Here is a 23,993-nt window from a genome sequence, read left to right as displayed (position 1 = left end):
TATTTCAACCACCGGACTGGTTTAAGACAATCACATTAAGTCCAAGCCAGCCTAGTAAACTATCCCAAAGCTCAATCACAAACAACCACCGGACTTATTTAGGCAACCACTGATCTGCATTGTATCAAGAAATAAAACAAGTAAATTATCCCAAAGCTCAGTCACAAGCAACCACCAGGATGTTTTAGGCAACCACTTATTTGCATTGTATCAAGCATGTGTATGATGTGCTTGTCAAACATCTTATATCCCGTTTGCTTTCTACAGATGTTCTTTTGTTATTTGGAGATACTTGAGAGATGCACGAAGAGTTGAAGCAATGCTTGATCATCCCAATCCGAGTAGTCTATGCGCTTCAACAAAATGCAAGAAAAGGAGAGACAGACTAAGTGTAGAAGTCATTGCAATAGTGGAGACGGTTTGGCACAAAAATACAAGGTGTTGGTAGGGAACTTTAGAGTGCAGGCTAAAGCTTGTGAAGACTCGAGAATGGTATTTACCTGAATGGCATGATGTTGCTTCCTCGAATGCTACCACCAATCATGAAATCACAACTCATTTTCTTCGCTCTAATGGCAATGATCGAATGCGTGTATCTGCAAAAACTGCTTCTTGTTGCTCTACAAGAAGTGTTCTGCTCCTTGTGCCCTGACCAAGCTTTTCAGCTATTCTAGATTACTCGGTTGCATGTATGTATAGAACAAAATTTTGATGTTTTTAAATAAATTGCTATATCCTATAGTCTTCAGGATGCATGCTTCACATGCAACATAGCACTTGTAATGCTTTAATGGTCTCGTTCCAAATCCTTATTCCATAATTTTTTGCTCTCATGTTCAAGTTTGGAATGTGTACTACAACTTAAAGAAAAAGTTTTTCGAATTACGTTGAGCAATGCATAAGTTATGGATCATGCAAGATACCCATATACATAAAAGTCCCTGAACCTCACAAAAAATAGCTACACCCAAGCAAACAATGACCCCTATGGTTAGAAGTGATTGAGTATAAAGTGTATCAAATTTCTTGTTGTAAAAAGCTTGGTATCAATCATATCCTCCCATGATCCATAAAACACTACTCACTGGCTCTAATTCCCATAACATCCACCAAGAAAGAATTATCCATGGCATCTTCCAAGCAAATCTTATATCATAAGAAACATAGCATCTCTCTTTTTAAATGAAATAAAATCCAAAGGAAGTTCCACAAGGCATTCTCATTTAACAATTTTCTTAATCAATCCGGTATTGGTCCACTTCCAATACCTTTGCTATACTATCCAAATTGGAGCCCAAGAATTAAAGAATCATCCAATATATATTTTTCCAATAGGACTTCTGTCTTAAAAGGTTCTTCTCCCATGAACAATAGTCATAATTCTGCATTATGAGTCGCTCATAACAATGGCGAGTCTCCTTTCTCTTCAAACAATGCTAAAGGATTAGCTTTACCGTCCTCTTACATAGTCATATGCCCAAAGGGAATATTCGTGCATATATCATTAATGGCTCTCAACCAAGTCTCTCCAAAGTAATAGTTTCTTAGAACAAGGTTTTAAAAAATCTTTTGATCCACTTGCTCCAAAAGCTAGAATCAAAGGAATCTATAATGTATAGTTAATCCCAAAGTGACGCATAGTAATCTATATATAAATCTAAGGGTCTCATGAATCTCATGATATAATAGAATAAACTTGAGAGCAAGAATGAGTAGAATATTTTAATAATTAATTCATAAGGAGAGTTTAGCATTCCGACTAAAAGAGAGATGCATGCGTGCGTGCGTACATGTGTGTGTGTGTGTGAGAGAGAGAGAGAGAGAGAGGCCCCTTGCTTGGTGAGTACTTTTTGTAAAATAAACACAAATAGAGTTCACCAAAACAATGTGTGTCTTAGGTGCTCGTGCATGTGCAAGTGTACATGCATCTATGCATACACATAGATACATACATACATCATTTTTCCATGTAGAGCTAATAGAATAACACATATTTCTATTAAAAAGAAAAAAATAGATATGCTTAGGGAGGTATTCAAATTTTAAACCTTTTAATGACACATGTATTTACAATGGAAACATATTTTGAGCTTCTCAAATTTAGAGATTACAAGTATTTCAAATCTTTTAATGACATAGGTATTTACAATGGAAACATATTTTGAGACTCTCAAACTTACAGATTACTTGTACAAGCTTCATAAATGAGGTATCTCTTCTTTTGATATCCCTTATGTAAGGAACCAATTCATTTGTTATGAGGAACATTCTAGTTTATAACATTTTGTTATAAGATTATCATATGTGATATCCCTTATATAAGGAACCTATTCATTATTCAATGCCCACTAGCCTTTACCAAAATTATAATAATACGTGCATTATATCTATGAAGTACTACTCTACATTAAAGAAGCATCTTTAAAAGGCAACTTGTACTAGTCAAACCTCATTAAACCAATAGCTCATCCAAACAAATCACATTCTTCAGAATTTCTGTGTTATTATTACACAAAGTTGATCGACTCTATGGCTGATCGATTTAAAAAGCATAGCTTTGGGCCACTAACATCATAGTTTCGCCTCTTTAAGGGTGGGTTGTCGCATCCACTCATGTACAAATTCGAACTTCCTGCACAAATGGCAAGGGTAGACAAAATCTTTGCTCCACGTATATATGAGAAGATATCAGCGGCGAATATTTGGATCATGATTAACTTTCCAAAATAGTTTTACATCTAGTCAACACTAATGCAACTTCAAAAAAAATAATTCGTTAGGAATGGAAATATTGGACTTTCAGACTATAGTCTGTACAAACTTCACGAGCTACCTTTTTCCCCAAAAGAAAACTCAGGCTCAGAAGTTAGGGATGCACACTCGCAAAACATACAAGAAAGCAAAACCTTGGCCATGAGCATGCTTTTATTTTAAAAACCCTGTCCCTCTATGGGGACATTTTACCAAATGGGCACCCTCTGAGAAAGAGTGAAAAAAGCATACAACTCTTTCTCTAGTTGCACAACTCTTCATAGCAAAATAGCCCAAGGAAGACCTAGCTAAGTCCCGCACCTTGTGGGTAAGGTTTTTAATAATGAGGAGTGAGCCGATTAGCTTCAAGCAAGGCTTTTATTCAGCACATAATAGCCATGAAGTTGGATAAATATACTGAATGAAAATATTCTAATTACATACAGAGTTTGAACCTGTACCTTAAGGCCTGACTTCGAAAATGCACAACAACCGGAAGGTCTACTTTTCTTGAATGCTTATGTACATTGCTTTTGTATTCAACAGCTTCAAGCCTCAGCCTTTTTAGTTTGTGCACCTTTTTTATTCCGTCAATGTTGTCACTTGGGATGAAGAGAAGGATACTGTTTTCAACATTGTACTAAAGACATGTATCTATTAATGGGGGCTTGTACATTGCAGGCATTTGCCAACACAGTTACAAACCCCCATGACAAAAGTAAACAGAGGACTGACAAATTTGTGCGAATTACCCTCAAGTCTAAAGAAGCTTCATAAACCTTTTTTACATTGTCCTTGGCAAAACTGGTAGCTACTGACATCAAATCCCATCTGAAGGACTCTGCTTGACAACGAATAATACCTTGCAATTCTGTGCTCAAGTACAACACCCTCTCGTTTCTGGTAGCTGGCTTTCTCCCCTTTGAGAACAGATACCTTCCTTTAGGGGTGAACAAGATCAACGTCAGATGGGGACATGACTGATGTCGCAATTAAATCAGGCTCTTCACGATCTCTTGGGTTCACCGTTCCCTAGATTACAAAAAGTGTTGGCTGCTAACAACTTCAGGACTCTCTTCTTGCACTTGTGATTTCTGCCGTAGCTCTTGAAGTCGCTTCGCACGAAGAGCATCCATCATTTTCCAGGTATCTTCATGAATAACTCTCACCTACATTAATCAATTTAGATTGATAAGATAACTACACTTGTTAACCCGCAAAGCATACAATTTACCACCTTTAGGCATTGAAAAGAGCAAGGCAACCACAACTTACACGCATAGGTCGTGGAGCCCCATATGTAACAAAACCACAATTTCCTGGTTTGAATGTCACTCTGCCAGGCAGTGATGCTCCATATATACCCCAGCGCCCAGTATAAACAAGGGCAGCATACTCATCAGCTGGGGCCGGTTCACTCTGCATCAGTACAGTGGATATACTTCAGGAAAACTAGGCAAACAGGCCCCCAATGAGTTTCCCCGTCAACAATAGGAAACAAGATAAAAAATAAAATTTTCGATCAGTACAATTCCATGAAGTTGAAAATTCTGGACAAATTGGCTTAAAGAACAGGGGCATACTACTATCTAATTCCTCCATTATGCCCAGCAAGAGGAGTAACGGCGTGAAGATATCAAAACATAATAAACAAATTCTTAACGCATTGCTGCATTCAAAGTGTATGAGTTTAGAATGAAGTTAGTGCATGACTATTTCACATTTATATTACTTTCCTAGCTACTAAAATGGCAACTACAAAGCACTTAGGCGACACTGGCTCTCCCAGACTAAACAAGCCTCAAGGGCACCCGAGCATCATGAGCAGAAACTCTTGAGCATCCTTTACACTAATAATTCTTAGGAATTCGAGATTATCCCTAGAAAAGAAGTCTCCATGCCCCATCCAAGACACCAGCATCTCGAAATCCTATGCTGATATTCTGTATGATGTTCCCAATCAGCCCACACCCGACCTGACTAATATTCCTCGCCCCATCAGCTCCACACTGACTACTGAGAGGGAAGGACTGCGGGAGAAGTACAACGGGGAGAAAGTGAGAGAGAGGAGTGACACAATAGATGCGGGTGTGAGGTGATGAGCCACACCACAAACTCATAGGTTTTATTAGGATTAGGTTTTTCACCCTATGACTGTCTTAAGACAGTCATAGGTGTCATATCTTTAATAAAGGGGTGGCAATATGACTTTACCCCAACAACCTCCCACCTAAAGGCCAATGTGCCTAAAGGGGAGAAAAGAATAAAAATTACAGCAATATACAGTTACTGTATTCAAGACCATAAAATAAGAATGGTCTCATCCTAATCCCATGATGTGGCGGCAATGTGCAAACCGCTCTGTAGGCAAGCTCTTAGTGAGCAAATCTGCAGGATTATCATCAGTATGCACTTTCACAAGCTCAAGTCGCTTGTCTTCGAGTACCTACCTGATGAAATGATATTTCACATCTATGTGCTTGGTCTTTTGATGAAAGACCGGATTCTTTGCCAACATGATAGCACTCTGACTATCACAATGCAAAACTGGCATATCTCCTATAATGCCCAAATCTCCCACCAGCCGAGTAAGCCATATTGCTTCCTTGCAAGCTTCAGTGGCTGCAACATATTCAGCTTCAGTAGTTGACAGTGCAACGCATTTCTGCAACTGAGACACCCATGATATAGCACCTCCTGCAAATGTGAAAATATAACCGGTAGTAGACTTCCGGTTATCTGCATTCCCTGCATAGTCTGAATCTGTAAAACCATGCACCAATGCATCCTGCCTACCATAGCATATGCACAAGTCTTTGGTACCCTTGAGATACCTCAAGACACCTTTCACTGCTTCCCAGTGCCGCTTGCCTGGATTTGCCATATACCTGCTGATGACTCCCACCGCAAAAGCAATATCCGGACGAGTGGCAACCATGGCATACATCAAAGAACCAACTGCAAATGCATACGGAACCTTGGCCATTTCAGCCTTATCATCATCTGATCTGGGGCTGTCCTTACTGCTGAGTTTTAAATGTGGAGGCAACAGGGTACTAATAGACTTCCCCCCTCCATTTTAAACCTCTGCAGTACTTTGTCAATGTACTCCTTCTGTGACAGAAACAAAAGTCCCTTGGACCTGTCACGAGTAATCCGCATGCCAAGAATATGGTTTGCATCACCCAAGTCTTTCATGTCAAAAGACTTATGCAGTTGTTTCTTTAAAGCACTAATCTCATGCTGAGATTTACTGGCAATCAGCATGTCATCCACATATAGAATGAGTAGCATCAAACTGCCATCCTTTGCCCGTTTGGTGTACAAGCAATGATCGGTCTCACACCTATGATACCCTTGGGACTGCATGAAGGCATCAAACTTGTTGTACCATTCTCTTGGTGCCTGCTTGAGTCCATACAAGCTCCTCTTGAGCTTACACAGAAGCTGCTCTTTCCCTTTAACAGCATATCCCTCTGGCTGACTCATATAGATCTCATCATGGAGATCTCCGTGAATAAAAGCAGTCTTCACATCCATCTGACATAAATCCATGTCCTCATGAGCAACAAGAGCTAACACCGCTCTCAAAGTAGTCATCTTGACTACAGGAGAAAAGATTTCATCAAAGTCAATGCCCTTCTCCTGCTTAAATCCCTTGGCAACCAATCTGGCCTTATACCTCGGTAAAGCATTTGAATCAACTTTGACTTTGTAAACCCACTTGCATGGCAAAACCTTTCTGCCTGCAGGTAGCTGCACCAAGTCCCATGTATCATTTTGAAGTAGGGAGTCCATTTCTGACTGCATGGCTTTCTCCCACTTCTTTTCCTCTGTTCTTCCCATAGCTTCCTTGAAGCTGGAAGGCTCACCACAATCTGTCAGCATAATAAAATCAGCCACATTATTGGCTCCTGGAACAAACCTGTCAGGAGGCCGTTGTACACGGGTGCTCCTCCTAACGAAATGTTCCGGATTAGGCTGCTGTCTAGCTTGTTCGTCATGCATGACGGGTGGCTGTACCACCATATCTGGCTGTTCTACAGCCCCATTTGCTGGCATATTCAGTGGTGCATCATTGGCAAAATTATCTGGCTGATTTTCAGCCTGTATACCCTCTTGAACAGGGTTATCTGCAGCAGCCTGCTGCTGCATATTAAGGGGCATTCTTTGCTGTCCGACATCATCATAAACAACCCTCCTGGATTCCACAGGTTGCACGGGTTCTTTGTGTACACTATCCTCTTTAAAGATGACATCATTGCTGCGTATAATCTTCCGTTTAACGGGATCCCATAACCTGTACCCCATTTCACCTTCGTCACCATAACCCATAAAGATGCATCTGGAAGACTTTGGCTCCAGTTTGGTGCGCAGTTCTTTGCGTATATGAGCAAAGCACTCGCAGCCAAACACACGTAAGTGCTTATATGAAGGTGGCTTGCCAGACCACACCTCTTCTGGCACTTTCAACTCCAAAGCCTTGTTAGGCGACCTGTTGATTATGTGAACTGCTGTTTGCACGGCTTCTGCCCAAAAGCCATGGGGCAATGCAGCATAAGACAACATACATCGAACCTTCTCCTGAATAGTTCGATTCATCCGCTCCCTTACACCATTTTGAGATGCATTATGAGGGGCTGTGAGTTCCTATTTAATGCCCTTAGCTTCGCAAAACTGTACAAAAGCATTTGACACATACTCACCCCCATTATCGGATCTGAGGCATTTCAACCTGCGACCTGTCCGATTCTCAACCTGAGCGACAAACTTCTTGAAAACATCTAAGGCATCGCTCTTATGCTTCAAGAAATAGACCCACACTTTGCGTGTGGCATCATCAATAAAAGTAATGAAATACTTTGCACCCCCTAGTGATTTTGGCAGCTCGGTTATGGCAACAACATGATTACCTACACTGGTAACATAAAGAGGGTACAAGGTATCACTCTTAAAACCCTCAGCCACTACAACCTGGCCATCAGTAATCACCCATTTGGAATCCCCAAATGTGGTGTGGTAACCACTGTCATCCAACAAGCCAGTGCTAATCAGATTTTTCTTGATTTGCGGCACATGGCGAACACCATCAAGCATAAATATGCGTCCATCAGGGAATACTATCTGTATACTGCCAATCCCTGCAATCTGACATGCATAGTTGTTCCCAAGGTGAACAACTCCATGAGTACCTGTGTAGGAAGTAAACCACTCCCTATGAGGAGTAACATGAAAAGAAGCACCTGAATCCAAGAGCCAGGTGTGCATGTCATGGCCATCAATAACCAAAGTATGTGCAATTACAGCAGAAGAGCATAGAACATCATGTCTGTCACTGTCACTGTCCTCTGCTGCAACATTCACTGCATCCAAGTCATCTACCTTGGCCTTGCCTTTGCCTTTGCTTCCACTGCCTGCATCCTTTGCCTCAGCCTTCTTGGCTTTCTGATCCCTTATAAACTTGAAGCACTTAGACTTCACATGTCCCTTTTTGCCACAATAAAAGCATTCAATATCCTTTTTGCCACGGGACTGACTGCGGGATTTGGACTTACTAGCAGATCTCCCCTTCTGCTGAGTCCTGCCTCTTTCCTGTACCTGCAAAGCATTTGAAGACTTGCTGCCCGCATTATTCTTCCTGCTCATCTCCTCCATGAGGAGAGAGCTCTCTACATCAGCATAGATAAGAGTGACATTTGAATTAGACAGGGTGGTCTTGAAAGTGTCCCAACTCTCAGGGAGGGTACACAACAAGAAAGTAGCCTTGAACTCCTCATCAAGATTCAACCCCTGTGCAATCAGCTGTGTAAAGATGGCATTGAACTCACTCAAGTGTGAGGTCATAGCTGTACCTTCCTTCATGCGAAGATCAACCAGCTTCTTCAACCAATACACCTTACTGGCTGAACTCTTTTGGGCATACAACTCAGCTAGCCTCTGCCATACGCCATAAGAGGTCTTTTCAGCCTAAACATTGTACACAAGAGAATCACTGAGAGTAAGCATGATAGCAACCCTCGCAAACAAATCTAGCTCCTCCCATTCATCATCTGACATCCCAGATGGCTTGACACCCTTCACCCTTATGGGCTTAGAAATCTTCTTAAGCAGAAGTACATTCAAACACTGTTCTGCCCATAATGCATAATTGTGTGCCCCTTCCAATTTCTTTATGTTCAGAATTGATGATTCACTTCCCCCTGATGCCATATCAGATAAGGAAAGTACCTGACTCCCTGTAAGTCAAAAAAGACTGAATAAAATTCTGATTTCTCAGAAAAAACCTGCTCTATCAAGAGCCAGGAGCACTCACAATAGTGCTGTTTTTACTGTCAAAAAAACATCTGCAGCAAAACATAAAAAATTTCCCTCCAGTTATTGTACCTTCTGACACACTGTACCGTGCTCAAATAGGCATAAAACAGTAATTTCAGAATGCTGCAGCTGTTCCACAAGTGCTTTAACAGTGCATCATCAGCTGACGAAGCACAAAACACTGCTGTCCTGATCACTTCTCCCACCTCAGATGAGGTATTGCACTGATTTTATATGCATAAACCACTTGTCATACACTGTTTTGTTCACTGAAAAAGAGGCTCCAGACACTTCAGCCTGTCACAAACCTGCAAGAGAAAATGGGACAAATCCCAAGCAATCACCCTTCTGCCAAGGGGATAAAAGGCATCTGAAGGTCTCAAACAGTAACCCAAGTGCTCTCAAGCAAAATCTGGGCAAAAGCCCCTTGATTTGACACCTGTACCAAGTGAAAAACACCTCAACACTGAGGTAGCATACAAAATGCAGCGCTCTCCTGGCACTTTCACCTGACAATGCAATACATAAACAGCCCTGTGTACACAATAACAACACAGATCCCAACGTACAAACACTGAAGAGAAAATCTTTTGAGCACTGTCAACGATGGACAGTTAGGGACCGAGTAAACTCGATACGCCCTAGCCAAGCGTGGCTCAACTGAGATTTTCCAAGGTGTCGTACACAAAATGTGACCTGCAGAAATGTCACTGAATACACTGCGGAAACAAGACCAATGTGGGCTCCCTGGCTCCACACTGCCTCAAGGCATACACTGCATAAGCTTCCAAGCAAAAGCCCTTTGAAAAAGTCACCCAAAAGCTGAGATTTGCACTCAGCAAAAGCATAAAAGTCCTCTGCAAAATCAAGGCATTACCTTCCCGAAACAAGATAACTGTGCAACCACCACACACTGTGGTATTAGTCACCTCAAGCACGAGGGACAAGAGTGTACTTGTTGTACCTCAAAAAAAAACACAGTTTGAAGAACTGAACAGCCGGGAATGCTCTCTCTTTTTCTTCTTTCCCCAAAGAAAACTGCTGTACTTTCTGTACTTTTTGTACCTGTGTACCTGTGCAGGGTACCACTGTACCTGCTGTACTTGTGCAGGGTACAGATCCAAAGGAAAAAAAAAATTCAAAATTGTACTTCCCTGATGCAGCTCCCTGACACAGCTCGTACGGTGGCGTCCGTACAGTACGGACGCCTGTACGGAGTCCGTACGGCGGTACGGACGGCCGTACGTCCGTACAGGAGCTCCCTGCACGCCGCCCTGTGCGAGGCCCTAGGCTGCCTGTGCGCTGGTGCTGCGCACTGGCTACTCCCGCTTGGTAGCGGGTAGCAGCTAAGCTAGCAGCAGCTAGCTGCTGCTGTTGCAGCTGCTGGCGCTGCTCCGCGCCGCCGTCCCGCGCTGCCCTGCTGCAGCCCGCGCTGCTGCCCCGTGCTGCCGCCCTAGCTATCCCGCACTGCCCCGCTGCAGCCCGCGCTGCTGCGCAATGCCAAGCTCCGCCCACGCTGCCTGCACGCTGCTGAGGGCACGAGTCTCGAGGGGATAAGGAGGGGTAGAGGGGAGAGGTAGGCAGGAGTGGGGAGGGAGAGATGATGGCTCTGATACCAGTTGAGAGGGAAGGACTGCGGGAGAAGTACAACGGGGAGAAAGTGAGAGAGAGGAGTGACACAATAGATGCGGGTGTGAGGTGATGAGCCACACCACAAACTCATAGGTTTTATTAGGATTAGGTTTTTCACCCTATGACTGTCTTAAGACAGTCATAGGTGTCATATCTTTAATAAAGGGGTGGCAATGTGCCTTTACCCCAACAACTACCACATCCCATCTTAAAGACAACATCAAATTTTCTGCAATGAACAAGCCATACATCACCAGTGCCTTCTAGTAAAACTCCTAATCCGTGGTTGGGAACAATATCTATGCAGCTTCCATTTAAGAGCTCAACACTCATTGTAAATTGCAATGCTAGCATTCCCTGATACCAGAACATCCTCTTCTTCATCTGCATTGCATTGCGTTATTCTAAATCCGAAAAGAGAGGTCATTTTCTAAAATACTAAAGCTGTTCAAGGTCTGAAAATCCAAAGACTTGCTCGGAAGCTGAATAACCCACTTTTAATGTACCAATTGAATGAGATGTAGAGGGTTTTATGAGGTTGATACTAAGATTGACATTGATTTAAAATCATGAAATCAAATACCTGAACTAAAATAATGAATGTATGTAATCTCCTTAGTTCAACGTACAATCACCTCTCCATTCAATGATTTTCAAATAAAATATTCAATTGAGGGTGCAAGGCCATGGCACCTGAGGTAAGCGTGGTGCCTTATTGAAGATGTCCCATATTTCAGCAGCATCAATGTCTAGTTTCTCCAATAGAAAATCTGTAAAAATAATTTCCTCTTTTGATCCATTCTAAGACAGATTAAACATTATTATGAAGATTCAGGAATGCTTACTGCACGCTCACACAAATCCTTTCGAACTCTCTCCTATGTAGCTTCCATTTCAAACCTGCAATAGTCTCCAAAGCTGAACGATATTCTTTGAGAACAGCAGCACACTTTTCCAAGGCATATCGCATGTATTCGTCTCTCAACGCTTGAACTTTTCGACCAAGCTGCATTCAGAAACCCCAAACGTTTTGTACACAAGGAACCTATAATGAAAAACTTAGAGCGTAATTCTAGTTCAGGGAAACCAAGTAAAATATATCATGTGTCTCTTACATGTGTAACAACATCCTGCTCTGTCTCATAATGAAGCTTCCCAAGAGCAGTCATGCCCGTTTGAAGTATGAGGTAATCAGCTATTCCACCTGCTTCTTCAAGTGAAGCCCCCGATATCCAAGAAACATTTTCTTTGCCAAAGATCTGCTCCTCGACAACTCTCGCTGGTTGAGAAGTAAAAGAATTATTAGCACTAGCGTTAATAAAATGAAAAGTAAGCCATATGATGTCAAACACGGACGCGCACGCATGCACGCACACACACACATAAACAAAAAAACAAACAACTGCGACCCATGATGTTGATGTGCATTCCCACAGACAATAATAAAATTGAAACAATCACTTTATGAAAAAAAGAGAAGGTATCGACTATCCATGTATAACAAAATGAAAGACTTAGAACGGCCATCTATTGCAGCATGAAACCCACAATCAACACCTTACTGGTGATTTAGAGCATGAGATTATATCTCAGGTACTTTTCACAGAGGCTGATAAGCGTCTTTTGTGAGATAAAAAGGCTGATCTTTGACATAAGCCACGCGTCAGTATCTTAGGCTTCTAGCCTTGAATGCCTTACTTATTGGAGCACTTTCACATAGCTTTTCTAGCCAAATACATCTAGATGAATCCAAGAACAAGCCCAAATTCATCCGCTGCAGTTTTAACCTCATGAGAGTCAACCATCAGACTTAAAACCATAAATTCCATCACATATACCAGGGACTAGCTACAATAATCTCCCGATTGACATCATGAGTGCCAAATAGTGGGTGTAGACCTCAGTATAAACATATGCTCTCAAACAGTTTTCAAAGGCATCGTACTTTTCACAGAGGCTGATAAGCATCTTATGTGAGATACAAAGGCTGATCTTTGAAATAGGCCACGAGTCAATACCCTAGGCTTCTAGCCTTGAATGCCTTACTTTTTTCTTTTCTTTTTTTTTTCAAAGAAAGGAACCTTCTATTAATGCTGGGAAGATTTCATACAAGACAGCAGCCCCGAAGGTGCTGAGTATGGAAAAAAACCGGAAAAGGATAAAGAAAGAAACCGGCCTGTTCTAGAGAAACCCGGCTCACTACCTAGGGGATCTCTGGAACTAGGGCTAACAGCCAAGTGGGAGGACTATACAGCCAACGAATCCCTAGCGGAGTGAAGATGTAGAAAACACCTGCAAGCCAAGCCTTGCAGAAACAAGCAATAGTCGCCCTGGAGCGTGGAGTCCCACGCTCACAGGTGTAGATGATATCCTACCAAATGGCAACTAAGGTAGCCAAGGGTGGAACCGGGTGCTCTCTCATCACAAGACTACAGCGAGCCACCCAAATGTTCCAAGCCGTGATGCTGGCTACCACCTCCCAAACACTGTCTTCCCTAGGAGAAGGAGGAGCTAGGGTGTCACGGGGGACTGCCTCGTGAAGTGCAATTTGCTGAATGCTCTAACCCTGTATCCAGTAGGCTGGGGAGATCTCATCGATCTGGAACGCGTGTCCTCCCTCTGTCAACCAAGCCACCATCCCCTAGGTGTAGTCTCTGTGAAGACTGCATACGTGTCATGATCCTAAGGGTTCTCATCCAGATCCTCGCTGCGTTATGACAACTCCATATGCAATGCGGGATAGTCTCCAAGACACCATCGGAGCAACAATGGCACTGCCCCTCCACTCGCATCTGCTCCAACCACAGGCCGGGGGCAATCCTCCGTGGGCTGCCAGCCAAAAAGAGATCTTCCTCGGCCGCAAGCTGGACCACAACTGCGTCCACAACCTGGAGCGAACATCTCCGGGCACTCTTTGGGTCACCCAGTGTCTCTTTCTAGAGGGGTCCACCTCGACGAGTCCATCTGAAGTCTCCTGCCAATCCGTGTGGTGTAGGAAAAGAAGGGCACCTCATCCACCGTCTCAGCTAGGCCACCCCTGAAGGGCCAAAACCACTCCCCCGGATCCCACTGGACCTCCCTCAAGGGTCTACCCTCCCATAGCCAAAGGCGCCATCTAGAGGCGTCCTACTCTGAGATACTGGGAGGGTCAATGTGCCACTTCTTCCCCAAGCGTCCTACCACTCTGATCATCTGCCAGTGTATCCCATCAAGACACCCATCCATCTCAGGGTCGCTCCGAGTGAGGGACTAAAGTAGGCCTCCAGGTCCTACTCAGAAGAAGTCGAGGTGAGTCGCTGCATCAATATCCTCAAGGAAACACCAGTACAAAAAAATTGTCCCAACCATCTGTTGTCTCTCCAAATGTGAAGTCCTTCCCACCAGAACTCAAGAATGGCTAAGTCAATCTCAGCCAGAAGTGTGCCTGCTCTACCTTTGCCTCCAACGGAAATCTGATAACTCCTGTCGCCAAACCACACACCAGCTCCTGGCGTGTGGAGCTCAGCTGAAAGTTCACCTCCGCGCCATGGGCATACCAAAGATCTAGTCCCTGTGGTCCCATCCACTCGTCCATCATAAGTATAATCTGATTACCCAAGATAGCATCAAACGAAGGACGGGTGGTGAGAGTGACCATAGAAGGGGGAGCTGAAAGGGGGGGACGGGACGGGACGGGACGGGAGAAACCTTGGAGAGGGAGGGGGAAGTGAAGAGGAGGGGGAGGGGTCTGGGGGGGGGAGGAGGAGGAGGAGGAGGGAGAAGGGCGACCTCAGGCCCCCTGCTGATCAGGCTCGCCGGGGCTTTGAATCGGCTCCTCCGTGGCCCTCGTCGGGCTAGCGTCTGCGGCTTCCGCCATCGCCGCATCTGGAGCTCCTGGGGCTCTCTACTGCTGTAAGGGTGGGTGTGGAGACTGAACCTCCAAAGATGGAGGATCGGCCGGATGGGCAGTGGCCCTTGTCGTTGGAGGAGGTAGCTCCTATTGTTCCTCCTTCGAGGCCACTCAGTCAACGCTATCCCTCTCCCTGCGGTTGGCCCTTTGCCTGCGGCGTTTGTGGGCCTGCTTGCTTTGTGTCCAGTTTCCTTCCGAGGGGGTAACCCATGGAGTCTGAGACTCCTGCTACTCCTGCCTGTGAGGCCGCTGAACACGGGCCTACTGACTCTGTCTACTTTGTGGAGGAGGGAGAGGGAGGCCACGGAGACAATCTCTGGCAACGTGACCCATCTATCTGCACCGAAGGCACTGGCGAAGTGTGCCCCTTCCAGGGTCTCGAGAAGGATCAACTCTGGGAGGGACTCTGGGCTCTTAACCACCAGCCTGATCCTAAGGACTCCATCAACTGCTAGAACTGAGGTACCGACTCTGGCGGGGACTAAGCAATGTGCCAAATGCCTGACCAATGGAAGGGAGGATGGCTCGATACTCCTTGGGGAGCCCTGGGAAGTAGAGTGTGATCAAAAAATGTGGAACATGATGTGTTGTGTCCATGTCCTCCATTGTGAACCCATGATACCATGGAAAGAGAGAGACAAGATGCGGGCCAAGGAGGATGGGTGTTGAGGCAGAGTCGGAGAAGCTCAGCTGGATGAGGAAAACACCTCGTCCATAGATGGTGACCTCCTGTATGTGGCCTCCCTCTAATGCCAAGCTCGCCTAGATCCACTCTCGCGCCTGTCTCTGTGTAGGCGTGCGGCCCACAATTCTGATCACAAGCGCCTTGTCCTCGAGGGACTGAACTGCCTGCTATACATGTTCCTTGTCAGCTAGGGAAAGAAGAACCTTGACCGCTGTGGGATTCGAGGGTGCTGCCATAGAGCCCCTCTAGCCAAACCAAGGGTCACCACCAAGATTCTTCTCTCGCCTTAACAAGCACAAGTGCTCCCGCTACAGGGAGGAAGAAGAAAAGGAGGGTGAGGAAAAAGTGACAAAGAGGGAGGCGAAGCGGGGTGGAGGAGGAGCAAGATAGAGATGGAAGAAGGAGGGCAAGGAGGACGGAAGGCGGAGGAGGAAGGAGGGCGAGAAGGCAAAGAGGGAGAAAATGAGGGGGTGAGAGGGCAAGAGAGCGGAGAGGAGGCGAGAGAGGGGGGGGGGAACCAACGGGGGAGAGGAGGGGGACACGGGGGTGGAAGTGGCGGAGGGGGCGGGGGGCGGAGGTGGAGGAGAAGGCGGCGGAGAAGAAGGTGGCGGGAGCAGGTGGGGCTGGCGGAGATGAAGGTGGCGGGAGATGGAGGTGGTGGGGCTGGCGGAGGTGAGGGAGAAGGAGGCGGAGAAGGAGGCGGAGGAGATGGAGGTGGCGGGAGCAAGAGCGGACAACAGAGGCGGAAGCAGGAGGAGCGGACGTCGGGCAAGGAGGCAGAAGCAACGGGGCGGGCGCAAAAGGGGAGGCGAGAAGGTCAAGGGAGGTGGGGGCAGCGGGGAGGTCAAGGGAGGTAGGGGCGGCAGAAGCAACAAGGAGGTTGAGGGAGTGTGGGGGGGGGAGCAGAGGAGGCGGGCGGGGTGAGGCAACGGGGCAGCCAAGGGGGCACGACAGGAGCTCACAGGGAGCTCAATACCATGCAAAATGAATGCCTTGCTTATTAGAGCACTTGAATCCAAGAACGAGCCCAAATTCATCTGCTGCAGTTTTAACCTTTTGAGAGTCAGCCATCAGACTTAAAACCATAAATTCCATCACATATACCAGGGACTAGCTACAATAATCTCCCAATTGATATCATTAGTGCCCACAATGGGTGTAGAACAATGGGTGTAGACCATAGTATAAACATATGCTCTCAAACAGTTTTCAAAGGCATCCCACAAAATACCCCTCAAAAGCATTATACCTGGAACTACCGTCTTTTCTTGCAAAAGTCATCCATAATACGCACACAGTCACGATTGCAACATCTTCAGGCAGTCCGTCTCAAGTGTGCAAAAGAGTGACCAAGACCTAGCCATTCTCCACCTCAAGTGAAGAGACCTATTTTTGTGTCTATCCAGTCTATATGAGAGTACCATGTAGTCTAAATGCCTTTCGAACAAAAGATAGGAGCGAGATAAGAGCCTTGAACTTTGAAGGCCTCACCTTTCTATAGCATACCTTCTCTTACACTCACAAATACCAAGGCAGCTTATCTGATGATATAATATTCATAGGTTTTGAGCTCTCTCTCTCTCTCTCTCTCTCTCTCTCTCTCTCTCTCTGTGCGCGTGTGCATGTGTGTGTGCGTGCGTGCGTGTGGGTGGGTGGGTGGGTGGTTGCTCTTCAGTTTTTTACTACTGTTTTTGTTAGAAACATGGTGGAGAGAGAGTTAGGGTGTGGGAAAATAATGCTCCAATGAAGACATGAAGAAGGATTTCATTCATCCATCAAGTATGACAAGACAAGTGAAGTACAAGCCTTATGTAGGCTACTCACACACACACACTAGCACCTAGTGCATATGGGATAAGTCCCATGATGACACGTGGCACTCACACAAGATTCACACACATAAACTAGTACTAGATCACCTAGTACTACACACTAACACACTCTTTGACTATGATATCTCCAACACCCCCCTTCAGAGCAAAGAGGTGTGAGACCCAACACGCAAGAGTAGACCGATCCCTCCTCCACCGCAATACTGCAAAGAGCAAGTCCATGTTGCCTCAACTTGAGCGTAACATTCCTTCCCTCTTCAGGCATCAGCGTCCTCGATGATAAAGTCTGGGAACACTCTCCGCAACTAGTATACGGATTCCCAGGTAGCTTCTGATAGAGGTAAACCATGCCATGCGACCAACACCGTGGGTATCTTCCAATTGTGTACTTGCATTATTCCTCGGTCCAAGATTCTTGTTGGTTTGTGTCCTGCATTATCCTCTATCTCCTGAAACAAAACAACACCTCGATTAGTAAGTCACATGTATGTAAAAATTCCTTTAAACGAGAAACATGAAACACTGGGTGCACCTTACAACCCTGTGGTAATTCTAATTTATAGGCCAGCTTGCCTATTCTTTTCAGAATTAACCACAGCCCAGAATATCGGGGTGATAACTTAGCACACTCTCCTGTAGTCAAAGTGCGAAGGAACTATGAGAAAAACTTTTTCTCCCTCCTTAAATTCTCTAACAGATCTGTTTACATCCGCATACGCCTTAGCTCTATCCATAGCTTAGCGGATGTTAGCTCTCGCAAGTGCTAGCATCTCCCGCATCTGAACCACAAAGTTCGCGGCACTAGGCACTTTCTGAGATACTCCAACTCTAGTTGGATTTGCTGGTCTATAACCATAGTTCAACTCAAACAGACTGAACCCTGTAGAGGAATGTTTTCTATCATTGTAGGCAAATTCTAACAATGGCAACCATTTGTCCCACGTATGTTGCCTCAATGAAACATATGCTCTAAGCATATCCTCTAAAATTTGGTTGATTCTTTCTGTCTAACCATCCATTTCTAGATGATTCCCACTACTCATTCCTAACTCAATCCTTAGTGTCTCAAACACTGCAGTCCAAAAATGACTGGTAGCTGTCTGACACTATGGATTTGGGTAATCTATGCAAACGAAATATATATTTAATAAACAAATCCGCCACTTGCGGGGCACTAACAGACTCTTTAGTTGGAATGAAGTGAGCCATCTTGGTAAGACGATCAACTACCAAAAGGATAGAATCATATCCACCTTGTGTCATAGGCAAACCTACAATAAAGTCCATGGAAATGCTCTCCCACCTACCTAGTGGTATTTCCAAAGGTTGTAAAAGTCAGGGTGGCTTCACCCGCTCACTTACCTGACACGAAAAACGTGTCACATATTCATGAATATGTTTTTTCATTTTTTGCCAAAAGAAATCTCGCTTGATGAGATCATATGTTTTCTCGACTCCTGGATGTCCCGTACATGGGCTATCATGGCATTGTTGAATGATTCTCTGCCTGAGATCATTCTGATTAGGTACTACTACCTTGCCATTTCTTTTCAGCATACCATCTCTTATGGCATATCTTGAATAAGTCTGGTCTTTTCTGGATGCCACGTCACCCTTTTCCCCAGGTTTAAATATATGAGCCTTACGCCAAAGGCTCTGAACGAACTTGTCCACCTGTTGAGTTTCTCTTATCGCGGTCATTAGAGCACTTTCTAATACCGTGAAACTCATATTATGCATAATGCGTGGCAACACATCAGCAACTTTATTATCCTTCGCTCTTCGGCACTGAATGGTCCATGAGTTTTGCCCACCTAGCTTGACGGCCTCTCAAGTCAAGTTGTTTACAAAAATGTTTCAGAGTATCATGATCAACATCAACATAAAACTCTGACCCATACAAATAATGTCTCCATGTTTTCAGAGCATGGACAACAGCATACAACTATAATTCATGAGTTAGCCAATTTCGTTGAGAGGGAGAAAGCTTCTTGCTTTAAAAGGCTACTGGCCTTCCCTCTTAGAGGAGAACTGCTCCTACCGCAATGCCACTTACAGCCGTTTCAAGCAAAAACGGTTTCTGGGGATAACACCGGTCATGCGACCACAGCTTGTTTTATGGTGTTAAAACTCTCCTATTGATTCTGTCCCCATATAAAAGATACTTTATCTGAGGTCAGATCAGTCAATGGCGATACTATTTCGAAATATCCTTTGATATGCCTTCGATAAAATTGGACAAATCCCAAGAATGATCGCAAAGCGGTCAAACTCTGAGGGATAGGCCAAGTTAGTAGAATATCGTCAATAAAATGTACTACAAACTTCCCGATATACGAACGTAGTGGATCGTTCATAAGCATGACGAATGTAGCTGGAGCATTGGTAAGTCCAAACGGCATTACCAAAAACTCATAATGTCGAAACTTGCTTCTAAAAGCGGTTTTATGCACATCCTCGGCTCTAATACAGATCTGATGATAGCCACATTTAAGATCTATCTTACTGAAAATTATGACCCTATGTAACGCATCTAACAAATCATCCATCCAAGCCATCGGATACCTGTGTTTAATAGTGATATTATTCAATGCTCTGTAATCTATACACAGGCGAAAAGTATCATCCTTCTTTTCTTTTAATATCACTGGCGAAGCAAAAGGTGAGAAACTGGGTTGAATCTGCCCCAGCTTGAGGTATTCTTCCAGTTGTCTTCGTACCTCCGCTTCTTCAATAAAACTTAACCTATAGGGAGGTCTATTTACAAGTTCTTGTCCCCAGGATTAGTTCAATCTTATGCTGGACATTCCGCTCTGGAGGTAATCCATAAGGTAACTCAACCCTAAAACAATCAAAGAACTCCTCTGCTATTTGATCAGCCAGCTTAACCATCTCTCCATCCTTGAGGTATATCTTTTTCACCTCGTAAGACATACAACACATCATTCATCTTGAATTGATAAATGTGCTTTTTTCAATCTATGACTGGATTCTTCCTAGAATGCCAAGCCTTACCTAGGGCTATGTCTACATGAGCAAGCTTTATTATTTCAAAATCAAGCTTCTCAGCATAGTCCTGAATTCGAAGTTCCAACTAGGTAACCCTTTGGTCCCAGTCCCATACTTCAGTTGAACTTCCGTCCGCCATTCTGACTATATATGCATAGTCAGATGGACTAGTCTTTAATTTCAGCCTTTTTACAAGCTTGGAGTTAATTACATTCTGTGTTGACGCTGAGTCAAACAACACAATGACATCACGATTAGCTGCTTGCCCCTTCATCTTAATTAACTCTGTATCGTTAAAGGCTATATATCCCGTTTTGGTGGGCTTTGACAGGTCATTATCACGTGCACTAGTTACTAACTTAGCAACAGACACACATAACAAAACACTACTGACCTTTAAGAAAATCCCGCTAGCTGAATCTACATCTGTTCTGCTCTAGGACTTCCCTCCATTTCCACGTCACATTCAAAGATCACCATCTTAGCCATCCGACGATCCTTGTTTCGTGGACAATCTTTCCACTGATGAGGCTGAAGGCATCCAAAACACAAGCCTTCTCTCCTCGCTTTTTCTCTTTGATCTGGATTCAAAGAAGACTTCGACCAAGCCGGGCTGCCATTGGTGTTACTTTTCTTTTCATTCCAATGGTGGCACTTGGTTTAGGAGTCTCAATTGGCTTCACCTGCTTGGCTTGATCACTAGGCTGTGAGGCACTCCCTTTGCTAATCCACTTCTTCTTAAACCCAGTTTTCTTTGGGTACTCATACCGAGTCCCAACCTGCACAAACCCACTTGGTCTGTTCCCTTTGGCATCTTCATAGTTCAGGGCTATGGCAATTGCTTCATCTAGCGTGTTCACATACTTAGCCCGAACTTCCATCTTGATCCGATCATTCAGTCCAAAGATAAAATCTTTTACCTAGATTGACTGAGGTAGGGGTTCATAAACTTTCATTACACTTTCTCTGAACTTATCAATGTATTCCGCCACTGATAAATTTCTCTGACGAAGGTTTCGATACTAATCCCAAGCTCGGGATACTTCAGCAGGTAAGAAGTGTTTTCTAAATTCTTTTTTAAACCCCTCCCAAGTAGTGGATGCCACTCCATCTTTCTGTTGTTTTATCCACCACCTATCTGCTGCCTCATTAAACATATGGGTGGCCTCGCGGATTTTCTTCATATCATTCTTGATTTCACAAATGGTGAAAGCTTCATCCCATTTGTGTAACCAGGTCTCTATGATATCGGAACTACGGTCAGACATCCGACCAGAATACTTTTCTGGCCTATAATTGGCAATATTAGGCATCTTAGTCCTCCTAGGCTCGACCGTATGAACACTAGTTTCAGGAACACAAGTTTCAAGCTCCATTGGAGATTTACCTCTCTTCACGAGATGGTCTAGTAGACATACTATGAACCATTTTCTTGATCTCGGATTGCCCTACATTTGCTTGTAACTGTTGCGCTAAAATCTGTTGTAAGGCATCCTCCAATAATGCAATTCTACCAGATAGTGTATGGCCTGTTGGGCGCGACACATGCTGGGTCAGCCGGACTCTCGACTCTACGGGATCCACCCTAGAAGCTTCTTCTTCTACTTCTATTTAGATTGATGGGTGTGTATGTTCTTTTTTTTTTTTTTTTTCACGCCTGAATTGTATCTACAATTGATGGGTGTGTATGTTTTTTTTTTTTTTTCACACCCCTGAATTGTATCTACAATCGAAAGTCTAACTCCCAAAATTACAACTAACCAAACATATATCAACTGCAAACCAAAACCGCTTTTCCCTATGCTAGGGAAACTCCTGCAATCTCAGAAACCTCAAATCCTTTCCAAATCCGTAAATCCAAAAGCATAATCTCGCTCCCAACAATCTAGCTCACACATCTTGAAACTTTAGAAATTTAACCACAAAATAAAACAAAGGGAAAAAGGAAATCGAAAGCCCCCTGATATCTCCACGTGATCAACACACGCCAGACTGGTCTCATGGATGGTGCGTCATATGCTAACTGCCATCGTACAGAACTCTTTACAACGATCAACTCTACCCAAAATATAACGATCAACTCTGCCAAGGCTACTTGCAACACATCGAGGCCCAATTAGCCCATCGCATGTCAACCCACAACTCAGCAGATTCAGAGTCGATCGTAGATAGCGGGTCTACTCTAGGCCCTTACGTGGAACCACCTGCAGGTTGCAGGCTTGCCCTAGGTACATATGGGACAGCTACAACTAACCCAGCTGATCACAAAGAACCTCCAGCGCACTCCAGGATAGTACAAGCTGATGCGAACCTACCCCAGGGTCCCCAAGCACAGCTGAATTCGAAGTTCACCACAAATGCATGTAGCTTTGCGGGCTACCAGGCCCAATAGCCAAGCCCACGATTCGAACGCCAACTGTATTCCAATATCCTCTCACAACCATATGATGTTCCGCTCCAGCCTTTGGTGTTAACCAAAGTTCCGCCAACCCGTCACAACGCCAGCTAATCAGGTTGTGTGCAATAGCTAGCCCCCCGCGATGCCAAAGAGCCCTAAAGGCAACAAGTCATGAACCTACGACTATATGCGAGTCTGATATCCTGCAACTGCAATGATGTCCACGAACATATGACTTCTGCAAGCGCAAGGTCGCCTTTACTCCAACCTCTCAAAGCCTCCTTGATGATCATCGCATCTCTCTCAGCCGGATCAGACATCCAAAGCACAGCTGCAGAAGGTCTTCTTCATATTTCTCGAGGTAAGTCTCACGGATGCTATGACGCTGCGGTTGGTTACAGTGGCAGATGATATCCAAGACAATTTTCTTGTCACAGCCAATATCTTCAAAGGCGGTACGCAAGGCGAAGCAATCTGTGTTGCCAGGAAGGCCTTACGATGAATCCACGATCTAGCCGATAGCTCTGATACCAAATTTTCATGACCAAAAACTACAAGCTCAGCCAAGACCACGAATTTGATGAATACAAAATAACAGGTGATGGCACGATGAATAACCGCCCAGCCATTTCTCTGGTTCAGCAAGCTCATCAAAAACATCACCCACGTAAGAAGTACCTGCATGCTCAATACCAAAGCCCACAATTCCCTAGATGGATCTAGTATGCCACATGTCTACATTTGAGGGCATCTCCTCAATGCATCATTTATCCCTCTCTTGGGATATCATTGAAATCATTTGCTCCTTGGCCCATTTAATGCATTTACACCCCTTAGCCTTAGATCTACCTAGTCTTGTGCCATGTCACCCTCCCCAAGGACCTTGACCTTGATTCCTTTTTTATCATTTACGTGAAGCTCAAACAAATATAATACAACATTGATCCTTCTAAGAGAAATATTGACCGACCCTTTCGAGGTCATGTTGCCTCAACTTGAGCGTAACAAGGAAACAGTACGGGAACACTCTGTACAGCCAGTACGGACTGTACGGCTGGTTGTGGAGGTTCTAGGTGGGCAGGCAGAAGTGCAAACAAGGCGGAACTGACGTGAAACTGAGGCAGCTGCAAGGGCTTGAGCTAAAATGACGATTTTAGGGTTAGGGCAAGGGTGACGTGGCAGCTATAGAAGGTGGCTCTGAAACATGGTGGAGAGAGAGAGAGAGAGAGAGAGAGAGAGAGAGAGAGAGAGTTAGGGTGTGAGAAAATAATAATGCTCCAATGAAGACATGAAGAAGGCTTTCATTCATCCATCAAGTATGACAAGACAAGTGAAATACAAGCCTTATGTAGGCTACTCACACACACTCTAGAACCTAGTGCATATGGGATAAGTCCCATGATGACACGTGGCACTCACACACATAAACTAGTACTAGATCACCTAGTACTACACACTAACACACTCTTTGACTATGATATC

At 44.5% G+C, this 23,993-nt stretch overlaps 1 protein-coding gene across 1 annotated transcript in view; it reads right to left on the bottom strand.

The window, feature by feature from the left end:
- Positions 1–3,145: 3,145 nt before the first annotated feature.
- The window catches only part of EMB3144 (AAA-type ATPase family protein), a 44,779-nt gene continuing 23,931 nt past the window's right edge, over positions 3,146–23,993 (bottom strand). The window contains exons 12-16 of the mRNA XM_087394591.1: positions 11,814–11,977; positions 11,599–11,704; positions 11,392–11,468; positions 4,027–4,170; positions 3,146–3,920 (exon numbers count right to left, since the gene is read on the bottom strand). Of these exons, the coding sequence (XP_087250717.1) occupies positions 3,789–3,920; positions 4,027–4,170; positions 11,392–11,468; positions 11,599–11,704; positions 11,814–11,977 (623 nt within the window). The 3' untranslated portion in view covers positions 3,146–3,788. The remainder of the gene's footprint in view (positions 3,921–4,026; positions 4,171–11,391; positions 11,469–11,598; positions 11,705–11,813; positions 11,978–23,993) is intronic.

This window comes from Dipteris shenzhenensis, chromosome 23 (genome assembly GCF_047967505.1).
Source record: "Dipteris shenzhenensis isolate YYH24624 ecotype China chromosome 23, Dip_SZ_1.0, whole genome shotgun sequence".
Classification (NCBI taxonomy): Eukaryota; Viridiplantae; Streptophyta; class Polypodiopsida; order Gleicheniales; family Dipteridaceae; genus Dipteris; species Dipteris shenzhenensis.
Note: the sequence above shows the minus strand (reverse complement) of the source record. Positions and strands in the feature narration are given on the sequence as shown.